General features: G+C 39.1%; 1 protein-coding gene across 4 annotated transcripts in view; it reads left to right on the forward strand.

Annotated features, from left to right (window-relative positions):
• Window positions 1–124: 124 nt before the first annotated feature.
• Window positions 125–12,972, forward strand: part of RUFY2 (RUN and FYVE domain containing 2) — a 29,068-nt gene continuing 16,220 nt past the window's right edge. For 2 of the 4 annotated variants that reach the window (XR_011098415.1, XM_068688886.1), the window contains exons 1-9: window positions 125–414; window positions 2,955–3,128; window positions 3,572–3,689; window positions 5,236–5,337; window positions 6,525–6,648; window positions 8,835–8,896; window positions 9,474–9,539; window positions 11,029–11,098; window positions 12,300–12,401. Coding sequence is in view for 3 of the 4 variants with exons in the window: in XM_068688886.1 (XP_068544987.1) it covers window positions 264–414; window positions 2,955–3,128; window positions 3,572–3,689; window positions 5,236–5,337; window positions 6,525–6,648; window positions 8,835–8,896; window positions 9,474–9,539; window positions 11,029–11,098; window positions 12,300–12,401 (969 nt within the window). In the remaining variant the exon portion in view is untranslated. The remainder of the gene's footprint in view (window positions 415–2,954; window positions 3,129–3,571; window positions 3,690–5,235; window positions 5,338–6,524; window positions 6,649–8,834; window positions 8,897–9,473; window positions 9,540–11,028; window positions 11,099–12,299; window positions 12,402–12,972) is intronic. The other 2 variants (XM_068688885.1, XM_068688884.1) reach the window with 2 other exon arrangements.

The raw sequence follows: 12,972 nt of genomic DNA on the forward strand, positions 1-12,972 counted from the left end.
AGAAAGGCAGCAGTTGCAAAACAAAGGAGGAGGATCAGAGCCTGAGCACCAGGGCTGGTCAAGGTTTACAGCTATCGCTTCCTTTTTTTTTTCCTTTATATCGTTGAACGCTAAGGAGCCCTGGCACTGCAGCCGTTCTCCCACCTCTTCCCCTCAGACGCCAAAAGCCTGGTGCCCGAGCCCTTTTTATTCAGACAGCGACCACGAGCGGCGCCACCACGAGCGGCGCCACCACGAGCGGCAGCTCTGTCGCGCCTATCGCGATGGGAGGCCGGGGGCGGGTCCTCCCGCCGCCGGGGACGCCGTGTGGCGGCGGGGCCGGGCCGGGCTCACGCAGCGGCGGGGCGGGCGGAGCGGCGGGGCCCGCAGGGAGCGGCCGGGGCGGCGGCGGCGGCTCCTCCTCTCCGGCCATGGGTGAGCGGCGGCGGGGCCGGGCCGGGCTGGGCTGCCCGGGGGGCGCTGAGGTGCTCGGCCCGGGGGCGGCGGGGGGCGGCGGGCGCCGCGCCTCAGCGAGCACAAAATGGCCGCCGCGGGCGGGGGGCGCTGAGGGGCGGCTGGCGGCGGGCGCGCCCTCAGGGGCCGGTGCCCTCCCGGCCCCGGGGGGGAGGCAGAAACCGGCCGGGAAAGGCTAAGGGTGGGCTCCGGGGAGGGGAGGGAGCGTTTGCTGGCGACAGCTGGCTCCAGCCTGTGACTGCACGTTTTTATTATTTTCACGAATATAAAATTGTGGTGGCTCTGAAGCAGTACGAGCCGTGGCGGTGAGGCTGGGGAAACGGGCGCTGCCTGCAAACAGGCCCTTCAGCTGCTGCTGTTTTGGGGTGAGAAAAGCCCTTTTCGCCACGTCCTACGGAGGAGCAGCCTGCCTCATCGGGCAGCAGCTGTCAGAAAGCACACCGTGTAGAATCCCAAGTCGTGATTTTTAAGAAGCAGATGAAGGGAAATAACTCAATGCAGCCAGATCATATTTTAAAACAGACCTAAAATTCGGTGTTTCTGCATTAGAAGGACTGGGCAGGAGGGCTGCTGATTAAAAGGACGGTGGGTGTGGAACTCTGTCTTCCTGCGGGCAGGATCAGCTCCAAAGTCAAAATCAGGTCGCTTGCAAAAGGAATTTGTGAGATGCCTTTGGGCGGATGGACCGAATGCGTGGCGAGGGGGAGCTGTCCACCTGAAGCGAGCAATGCTTTGGCTACGATGAAGTTGGAATTTAGCACTGTCAGTACCAAACCTAATAAAGAAAGCAGGAAATCTGACATGACCCATACTAGCAGAAACGCTCGGGTTGTTGCAAGCCTGCTCCTGTTGCAGAAGGGGTATGGATTCTGCTCTTCCTCGGGCTGGCAGGCAAGAGACAAACAAGCGAGCAGGGACTGCTGACTGGGGGAATCCTTGTCACAGCACTGTCACTAGTTGGCTGCTGTGTCTGCCACCAGATCTTAATGCTTTCTGTTAAAGTGCTGGTAAATTAAGAGAATGTAAAAGTGATTTTTAAGGTTATCTTGGGTATATCACCTCAGTCAATTATTTTTTTCCTGGAACATTGACATAGGTCAGGCTGTATGGTAATATGGTACTTTGGCATTTGATGGGCAGTTATGAATACAGAAAACTAGAATGCAGCTTTCTAAGTTTATAATATCTAATACCTAAATACCTAGAGCTGTGCTACGTAAGAAATCAGCCAAATGATTTCGTTGCTGTTTGAGGAATCCACCAAGGAAGTGTGTCTTAGATATTTTCTTTTGAACACTGTTTCGTGCTTTCTGAAATCCAGAGAGACAAGGATATTAACACCAACATTTGCAGAGGAAGAGGGGAAGAGGTTCATGATCCCTCAGACACAAATATATAAGCATATTTTGACATGTGTGTCGCAATGTTTAAATAGGTGTTCTTCATTTGTTTGCTTTTTTTGGTTAGATTTAATTGCAAATAGCAGAAACCAGTAAATCATCAACTTTTTTCTTTGCCTCTTTACAAGTTCCTTTGATCATGGTGAATAAACAGAGGGTTGCTTTGTCTCTTGTTTCACTTTGGCAAAATAAAAGGTGGCCTGAATGCATGAAATGCTTAATTACGAATGAAATTAACTGAGAATCTTCTGAACACTCTGGTTTCAGTAGCTGGAGCTCAACAAAGAGGAACCTTGCCCATTCTGTCAGATTAGAACGATTTTTAAAAGGTGTGGGAATTTTACTGTCAAGGTTTAATCTCCAAATGTAAATTTTGTGGTGTGCATTTTGTAAAGTGTACCAAGAACATATTTAAGTGGAACTTAAGGTGGAACCTTTATTTCTTAAATGTTAATGTGTAGAAATTAATTTGTAGTTATATGAGAAACTTAAATATTAATTTTCCAGGAACAAAAACAACACACATGTGCATATGAAATGTCTTCGTGAAATCACTCCAGATTTACTCACTGAGACTATGTGCAGACTAAAAAGGAAAACAAATGCTTCTGTCATTGGAAATTAGGGCTGCAGTGGAAAATGGCTATATATAGAAGAGAAATATCACGTCTCTTTGTCGTTAGCATATTATACTATAATACACCAAGTAGATGTTGGCATCAGTAGAAATGCTGCTTTGATATCATGGTGAGGGCACTGATTGCTGTTGTGCCGATGAGTATTTCAGGACAGCAGTGATACCGGTGTTAATTTGCAGTTACTGATTGTTACTGGGAGGTACTGAGACAAGAAAGTAATGGAGAACTGACATTTCTGGCCTCATTTTTTCATTCACCTACTAAAACAATCTGTAAGGGCATTTGTTCTGAGCTGTGTGCTTTTCCATAATGTAGTGTCGTATAGCTCTTACTAAATTATTTCTTGGAATTTATCTAGTTTAAGATAAGCATTCCTTTGAACATGGCAGCCAAGAACCATTTTAATATTCTGCATCTTTTCTAAAACTTGAACCGTAACTTTTTGTTTTCTTTCTTGCCTTAGCTGTAAAAGACCCGACAGCTGTAGAAAGAGCAAATTTACTGAACATGGCGAAATTAAGTATCAAAGGACTCATTGAATCAGCTTTGAGCTTTGGCCGCACTCTGGATTCTGACTACCCTCCTTTGCAGCAGTTCTTTGTTGTCATGGAGCACTGCCTGAAGCATGGCCTTAAAGGTGTGGTAATTATACTAGGTGCATCTTTCTCTTCCCAAACATGCAGTTTTTCTTCCCTTCTTTCTTGAATGAGATGAAAACAGTGTTTTTTTTTTGTTTTTTTTTTTTTGCTTTAAGAAGAGAATCAAGTATGAGTTGTCAACTGTTATAATCAATACCGTTATTAATACTTTACAACATATATTTCTACATCTGCCAACTTTTTGTTTTGTAAACTGTTGTTGTAAGTGATCCAAGGATTCCACAACTGTATGTGTGTATGTAGCTTGTATTTCTAGCTAGTCACACTTTTTGTTACTATTTCGTTCTAGCATCAGCCATAATTCTATGTTCATGGCAAAGTAATTTGCGAGAGGGCTTTGGACACTGGTGAACCGACTAGTTGTTTTGAAGGAAGCTGGTCTAGTGTTTAAATGAATTCAGTTACATTTTTCTTCCCCTAGTAAGAAAATCCTTTCTAAGCTACAATAAAACCATCTGGGGTCCTCTGGAACTTGTGGAGAAATTATATCCAGAAGCTGAGGAAATAGCAGCAAGTGTCAGAGATTTGCCTGGCCTCAAGTAAGTTGTATTGGTAAAACATAACAAGAAGATACAAAATCTGATCTACAGATGTCTCATGATTTCATTTGGCACTAATCAAGCCTTTGAACACTAGCACACGATACTGGGGGAGAGCACAGGTGGTTCTTGGTAGCTGCTTAAAAATTTTTACTGTCAAAAGTGGGATTTTTATGTTCTTTCTGATATCCCTGTGAGAAAAGTCTCCTAAGTGGTAGACAAAAACAGCAGAAAAGGGAATGGGTTGTGTATTGCAGTCTAGAACTGCAAAGAACACATGTTTCTAGTCAGCAAAAGCTGTATAAAAACAAAAGGTACCATACTGAAGAGGAATTAATTGGGCAGTTCTTTGGATTTTTGTAGGAATATTCTCCAGTACAGCATCCTTCTCTAATGTGAATTTATGCTGTAGACTACAATCTCCTTCCATCTCTCTGCACTCCACTTCTGTGTTTAGCGTTTTAATTGACCATATATTAAATTCTGAAGGGATTTGCTTACATTGTCATTGGTTGTATGGCAGCATAAGTTATAATTTGTAGCCTTAGACCTCATCTAAAGCAGATAGGTATATAAATTATTATTTACTCTTGTATCAGGCTTGATGAAATAATACTTTTTGCTAAGTGTGTTGCACTTTCTATCTTGATACAGCATATAGGCGTGTGTGTGTGGTATTTTTTTTCTTTTTTTTGGGGTAGTGTTGTTTTTATTCTGTTTTGGCTTGGTTTCCTTTTTTGGTTTTTATTTTTTCTTCCTCATACATTCTCATCACTTAGCATGCAAGCACTTGAAGAGGAGGATGTGAAGTTTCAGGTTTAATTTGTTAGGTATTAATGTTTGCTAATTACATACATCTTCATTTTCTTTGAATTGTCTCTTCAAGATACCACAGATATAAAATGTACATACATAAAATGTATGAACTCAAGTTAGAATTCACTGTGTTTTGAGAACAGGATTGAGAAGGCAAACTTGCATGGCAAGTTGTAGTGGACGTTCAGTTACTTTTCTCACAATTTCTCTAAAGTCTTTATAAGTGAGCTGGAGAAAGGAATCTGAATTGTTGCAGACATTTTACTTCAGCTGGAAACTGGACTTTCAAGGTCATTGTTCACAATCATTGCTGTCAGGTTAAGAAGCAGGTATTACAGGAAAAAGCACCACTCTTAAAAATTCTTTCCACTTGGCTAGCCATGCATTGTGTGAAAACAAAGTACAGCGGTGTGTAGAAAGTTGCATGCTTTTACCCTCTTGAGCTAAACAGCTAATTTTACTGGCAGGCTCCTTTGCTTTTTCTATTGTTCTTTCCAGGGTCTACTTGCAAACCTGGCTGAGTCAATGAAAAATTTTCTTATGTTGTCCCAAAGCTTGGAGTCAAAGCCTAGAAAGCATGTCTGCACAGACTGTGTTGCTCAGTCATTTAAAATAACCTTTCAGAAATCTCAGTTGCTCTACCAGTATACTGGTAAGATAGTTAAGAAAATAAACTAATTGCTATATTGTTGATTTTGAACTGCTTGTCTTCTCTGTCCCCTTTGTCCAGAACACCACTGGGCCGTGCCCGGGCCTGGTTACGGTTGGCACTAATGCAGAAGAAAATGGCTGACTATCTTCGCTGTTTAATCATTCAGAGAGATCTTCTCAGGTAAACAATTAAGCAAATTCCATTTAGAACTTACTTTTATGGATTTAGTCTCCTGAAAAAATTACTGTCTTGTATTTACTACTTTTTAATTTATCTTTAACATAGTACGGCATAGTTTCTGGCCTGTGGGCTGATTTCTTCCAGTCCCTGGGGCAGAGGGGCCAAATGCTGTCCTCTCATCAAGACTGAGGGCCAGCTGATGGATGAAGAGATGACATTTCTCCCCATCATGGTAGAGGGGCCTTCTGCAGTGTACCTGCTGTTCTTTCACTGGTGGGGAAGGGGTCCTACTGCGTTCCTCAGCCATCCAGAATATGGACTAGAAAATTCTGTATGGGAGGTTAATCCACCCTTACCACGTGCATGGTTTTCTACTAAGCAGCCATTGTGTGGAGGGCTATTGCCTTGATTTTGCTAGTCCTTTCACAATTCTAAAACTGGCATTTCTCCCTTCTGTCATAAGGTCTGCTTTGTGGTGGGGTAGATGAAGCACAAAAGGAAAAAGGACTTGCCACCTTATTTTCAAATCTATAACCTATAAATATTTTGAAGAACTGTTATTTCTCGTAGATGATGCAGGTGTGTCAGGATGACACTGTTGGTCAATGGTTGTGTACTTTTCCACTGAAAGAACGGTTTCTTTCATAAAGTCTAAAACTTTAGTTAAAAAAATACAAGGAGGAGGAAGTAAATGTTGATATTCTGTGGCTTAGTGTAGTATTTTTCTTTAAAAAAACCTTTCATAATTTCAGCCCTTTCCATATTTCTTATACCCATTTACTCACTCGAAATTAAAGAAGCCAAGTAAGAGTGTTTTTGTTAAAGTCCAGAGCTTTTTTTTCACTAGATAAAATTTCTATCAGAAGTGGCTCAAAGCAAGTGTACAGGAAAAAAGCCTTTTTTAAGGTAAGATAAGTTGTATCCCCATCTTATGTACCCTAAGCTTGCAGCTTAGATTTCTGGAGCCGAGGGTATTAGCTATGTTTTTAGTAGCCTCTGAGACAAACTGCGCTTCCTGCTTTTAAATATTCATGAAGTCAAAATATAGGCAGAGTTTTTTGTCATTAAGAATGTTGGAGTAAGATTAGAATAAGAGAAACAATTCAAATTTAGATGTCACTTATAGTTAATTTATTGCACCTACATATACTGTATGTATCAATTTAGACAATCTTTTTATTTAACAGTGAATTTTATGAGTATCATGCGCTAATGATGGAGGAAGAAGGAGCAGTTATTGTTGGATTGTTAGTTGGCTTGAATGTAATAGATGCCAACCTGTGTGTAAAGGGCGAAGACCTAGATTCACAAGTAAGTCAATACAGGTAAAGTAACAAACATGCACTCTGGAAGATTTTGTGTACAATGAATTTCATTATTATAGAGCTGTGACTTGTTAGAAATCTTTCTAGATAGTTGAGGGTGTGATCCAGGTCCTGGATCTGTGGGGCCGTTGCATTAACCTCAATGTTGGTTGGATCAGACCTTTACATGGTGATAATGGTCAGAGTGCAAAGGCGAAGTTTTATGGCTTCGTGTCAAATGGATGCAGCAGTAGTAATGGCAGAGTTCTTCCCATTTTAATTGCATAACTCTGCTTCTTTCTTTGAGTATAGTTCACATAATCCCATTCAATTCATTTATTGTTGTTCTGGAACACAATAGGAGCAATGTGACCTGAAAAAAAGATAAAACGCTTCACACAGTGTAATAAAAGTCTTTATAAGAGAGTGACTGCTTTCAATGTGAACCAAGACTGGTATCAGTAGAGCAGCACTGCATGCTTTACAAACTGTGTTGACTTTGAACTCTGAGCTTTTCCAAGAAAATCTTGATGAAATCTTTCTTAAAGGCATAGGCGCAAGTGTTTTTAAGTATATACAAGATGTGTTCAGCCCTGACTGTGTCCAGATAGTTTGTGGAAAAATTCATAACTGTTTAAGTGATTGTTACTGTATTTCAGCATATGTTTGATGAAAAGCAATTTTTGTATTAAAGAAAAGCCGTAGCTAAGTGGTTTTGTGTGCTCTTGAATCATAGTTCACTTGTATTTAGGATTCCTGCTAGTTAATATCTAATGGTTTAGAAACTGATATTGGCTAACAGAAGACACAATATTGAAAAGCATGTAATTCCAGAAATTTATCAGTGTGCTTTCCCCAGTACTGAGAATTACACATGTGTATTATAACTTACAAAACAGCTATTGCTAGCTGCACCTTTGTTATCTAGGTCACTTGCTGGCTTTGTTCTATGAGGGGGGAGAAAACTTGATTTGAGAAGGTGATAGTGGCTGCCCTGGGGAGGTTCTACAGTAATTCTGTTTATGAAGAACAGTGTGAATAAGGCATCTTCCTCAGAGAAGCCAAAACCAGCAAGTTGTGTTGAGCAGAAAGAGACTTCTGAAGGGTTATGAAAGTCACATCCAGGAGTATGGTTTTGGTATTTCAGAAGAATCCTCTCCAGTGGAGAAATGTGTGTATGCACATATGGAGGATTAAAACAAAGTACATTTTATAGAGATGGCATTTTGCCTTTTTGTAAAGGGAGAATATTTTACTTTAATAAGCAAAATACATTTAAATGAAAGCTTTTGGAAGAGGGACCTTTCAGAAAAGATGAGGAAAAAACAAATAGAAGATGGTGATAGGAAGTGTGCAGGAGAGCACTGTACAAACCAAGGAAATGTTAGACTTAGCAAGTTACCTGTATTCAAAAGCTAAACGGAGCTCAAGAAAGAAGCAGTGGATCAGAGAAACTGAAATAATTTTATGAAGAGGCTGCTAGAGACCAGAAATAATTGGTTTTGGTAAAGTAAATAGTTTAAGTATGCTTGTAGGGCTTCATGAATAGAATGGAAAGCAGAACTCAAGGTAATGGTATTCATGGTGTATATGATTGAATTACAATTGAACAGAAAGTATATGAATTGGATTCATGTTTAGCAAGGTATAAAAATATGAATGGACAGTTGAGTGTGCACACCTGGGAGTCAGCAAGCGTGGAGAGGTAGTGCTGTTTGGCAAAGAATTTTGAAAAGCTGAACATGGGAGAAACGTCAGTTTTGGGAGTTGTGCTGCAGAGAGAAATGGCGTGAAATGCTATAGACAAATTAATCTCAAGTCTCCTCAATCAGTGATAGGGTTCAGTAGCATCTGATAGTCTCCCAGAAAAAAATCTTCCTATGAACTCTTGGCAAAGCTCCATCAGATGTAAGAAATCATCTTTTCTGAACTTGACTGAAGGATGTTTGTTTCACGGTGTGTAGTTTGTTTCAAAGGAAACATCGTTTTTAACAAACACATGAGACTGGCCTTTTGTTTTGTTCTGTTTAAAATATTAGTGTTCAATTCTTTGAGCTTCACTTAAACACACTGAAACTGGACCAGCCGTTGGAAGCTGATGTAGCTGAGGTTTTAATAAATGGAGACAAGACCGTGTATGACAACAGCAGTTACTTGCATGATATGAGACTGTGTACGTTTACTTTCCCTTAGGTTGGGGTGATCGATTTCTCCATGTATTTGAAGAGTGATGATGACATTGGGGGAAAGGAGAGGTACGTCCTCACACCAAATGCCTTAGTTTTTGCATATCAACAAATGTTTTCTTGACTGGTGCCCTGTTCTTTGTAGAAACAGGGTTCCCTGAATATGAAATTTTCTGATCTCACTGTCTTGAGATAGACGGCACGCTACTTTGGTCTGTGTTACTAGTTAGCTGTCAGAATATTTGCACCCTGTAGCAAGCCTAAGCAACATCACCTGCTGCATTTACCTGATGAATGGTATTGAAGGATTGCAAAGTGGCAGTGTGAAAGAATCTGCTAAGCTTTTAGCCCGCAGCTTGTGATGTAGTCAGTATATCAAAGAACCAGAGATATGGCAGAGTAAATAAATATCCTTTTTCTTTTGAGACTGTATAGATTTTTACATTCCATGTGTAGAAATTATTTGCAGTTAAAGCATTAGATCTTTTGTCTTTCACTGTTGTCACAACAAATAAGTTACTGACTTCATGACTGTGAGACAAAGTTGCTTCATTTTATTTTTTTTAAGCACACAATATGGATATTTGCATATGATAATTCATTACAGCATTTTGATACAGCTCACTTTATTATGTTCTTGCTTTAGAAATGTTCAGATTGCTGCAATTTTGGACCAAAAGAATTATGTTGAAGAACTAAACAGGCAACTGAAGTAAGTATTATTTTGAAGTATGAATGTCAGTTCAGGCTTAAAGGTAAAACACCTCTATTTCCGTTTCTATTTTCCACCCCAGCTTTGGGAGAGAGAACCTGAGGGAAATGGGTGAAAATTCTTCGTGCTTAGACTGGGGATGAAATGAAGTTGGAAAGGAGTCTACATTTTCTGGAGACATTGAGGGGAGGAAATGTTAATTTTCATGCTTTTGTTTTTGATAAACATAACCTTTAGAGAAATGAAAAACGAGAGGGCAAAATTGATCAAGGTACTTGGGGTTCATAACATCATAGGGTTCCTAGCATCATAGGATTTATCTGGGTGTGCAGTCGGTACAATTTTAAGTGCGATCTGTTTTAATAATAATTTTTGAAAAATTTTACTGTTCTGGATGATACCTTTCATAATTTAGTTTGCAGTTTTAATAACTAGGACCAAAACAGAATAGATTCATTGCTGTTGGAAACTATTGTATGGTCATGGTTCTTGCAGAACCAAAGTTTGCAGGAAAGCAGGCTTAGCTGCTAATATCCCATGGTGCTTGAAGAAAGTCAGTGCTGTGAGGTGCCTTTTGCTTTCCCGTTTCCCCTTAGATTGTAAAATATATTGATGTCTTCTACCTTGCCATTCTTAATGAATTGGTGTCCTGGTTTCAGTTAGAACAGAATTAATTTTCTTCCTAGTAGCTGGTGGAATGCTGTGTTTTGGCTTAGGATGAGAAGAGTTCTAATAACACCCCGATGCTTTAATTGTTGCAGAGCAGTGCTTATACTAAGCCAAGGACATCTCATGGCTTCTGAGGACACCATACTAGAAATAGGTGAAAAAGTAAATAGTTATACAGAATAGAGATTTTTTTTCAGTGCATAAAGGGAAGCCTAAAAAGGTGCTTACAGCAGAAATGGGCAGGTGGGTGATGACAAAGTGCTGGTCAAAGGGTGTAGTTTGGATTTAAAACCAAACAAACAAAAACCAGACAAACAGAAAGGAAAAAAATTCTGATGCGTCTTGTTAGTGAAGTCAAGAAGCAGCAAGAAAGAGGGAGCCTGAGGATAATATCTCAAAAAATGTGGAGAAGCCAATGATTTTATACAAATAAATGAATTTTGGAGGAAGATAATTTAGACAATGGTTTTCATTATATGGGGCTGGGGGAAGGCAAGATGATGATTGCAAACTGCCTTTTAAGGGAACTCATTAAACATTTGGATACAATATAAGCTGTAAGGATAAAGGAAAGGGAGGAATGTAGAGTCACATCCAAAAATGAGTTTGTGACAAGGATGATGTTGGGAGTTGGGAAGCAGTATATAAACATTTAACAAAGGAGACTAATTTTCTTATATTTAGGTAAACCTCAAATAATGGGAGAAGACCTTGTAGCACTTGTTAATGATTAATCACTTCCTTGCTTTAAAGCTTTTGAGCTTGGTTGAATGAGTTTGTATGTCATTTTGAATAATGCTTTCTTTCTTTTTTCTCTCAGTAGCACAGTTAGCAGTCTACATGCAAGAGTTGATTCATTAGAGAAATCAAATACTAAACTGATTGAAGAGGTATTATTTTTTAGTAATATATAATACATATTATTTGCACTCACTATATTTATAAACAAAACTTCTTTTAGTTTACGTCAGTTCTTTATAATATGTTCAGATACTTTTAATTTGACTTGTAGAAAGGGTTCAGTAGCTGCGGGGATTTACAGTCAACTTGCTTTAGTATCATGCAGCATCAGTAAAGGAGTTCTAGGGAACATCACAATTTCCTGCTTGGGACAAAAACAGAAAAGAAGCCTTTCTTAATGCCAGCTGTCAAGACAATTTTGTGCTGGTGACTAGTCCATAATGGATGACACCGGTTGCTACATAGAGACAGAAAGTAGTTCAGCAAGCAATTTCTGTTACTGTTCTCAGCTTTAGCCAAATGTTTCTTTCTCGTTTATTCACCATATGCTTATATACAGGTTTTTGATCTGCCTAGCTCTGGTTTTGCATTTATATCTTATATTTTCAGTTATTTCTGTTGCTTTGCTAGATTCCAATATATGTTGCTTTTTAAGAGAGAGCACAATTATTTTTTAACCCAAGCTGATTGAAAAATAGTTCATGTAGTAGAAAATTTAAATGTCCAAATTCAGTGACTGAAGAGATAGCTAGCTTGCTGTGGGTATTAATGTATCCACAGAGAGGAAAACACTTTTTCTGAGTGCTAATTCTCAGTTTTCTGGTTCCTTTGCAAACCTTCACTTCAAGGTGTCCACCTGTTTTGATCAGATGGTTTATATTTCTGTCATTGAGGTATATAGTATAGGGCCCAGTTGTAATGTTTTCCTCTTTTGTGTGTGTGTTCTCACCACGTGGGAGAGCTTTTCTTATGTAAATTGCTCCATATGATATGTTAAGATGACCAAAAAGTATCAAATTGGATGTATTTGAATGCAATTAAAAAGAAAAATGCAGGATGAGAAAAGGAGACTTGAGGGTCTCTGCATCGTAACGAAGCAATGAAAAGAAAACATGTTCTTCTTTACCGGACATGAAATAATGAAGTATCTTGGATACATATGGTGTTGTGTAATAAAGGTGACTCATTACTAAATAAGGGACCTTTATGTTTTCTTTAGGAATCCTTTATTTCATAGACTGCAAGAGTAGGGCAGAGAATGTCTAGGTCTTGCATTCATCAGAACATTTATTTGTTGTTTTTTTACTCACAAACATGGTCAGTGTCTTTTTTCCTTTTTTTTTTTTTCAGTTAGCAATAGCCAAAAACAATATAATTAAACTTCAGGAAGAAAACCATCAATTAAGGAGTGAAAATACTCTGATTTTAATGAAAACACAGCATCATCTAGAGGTACGTCATAGCATGGTTCATTGTCATTTGACTGTGTTTACATTGCAACTTAAAGTAAGCAGTACCTGGCCAAACTTAAAACAGCTCTTTTAGGGAAAGAATCTGTTAGATCTGAAAAGCTTTATTATGGCATAAATATGTTGAAATTTTAGGTCACTAGGTTGTTTTATGCATGTTTTTTTTCTTTTTTTCTTTAAACCGTAAGCTACATCTTAAGGGCATTTAGTACAGTTATCTGAAAATCTTGTCAAGGTAGTATATGTTTTAGTTGGTGAACAGTCTATTCTGACCTGTCTCATTATAAGAATGTTACATCATTTGGAATACTTGTATATACAATTGCTAAATGCTTTTTAAGCTGTAATTTGTAACTCCTTATGTAACTTCCTACACAGGATAATAGATAAACTTCTTTTACAGGAAAACAAGTAAAAGCACAGGTTAGACAGATATTTCGATTGTTCAGTATTGAAACGGTGTTTCGGAATGATGTACTGAGGGAGTACTGTACTGGAGTACAGCTTAGTTTGCTCATTTACTCAGTTTTCATAAAAGTGATGAACACGTAGCA

This window comes from Anas acuta, chromosome 7 (assembly GCF_963932015.1).
Source record: "Anas acuta chromosome 7, bAnaAcu1.1, whole genome shotgun sequence".
NCBI lineage: Eukaryota > Metazoa > Chordata > Aves > Anseriformes > Anatidae > Anas > Anas acuta.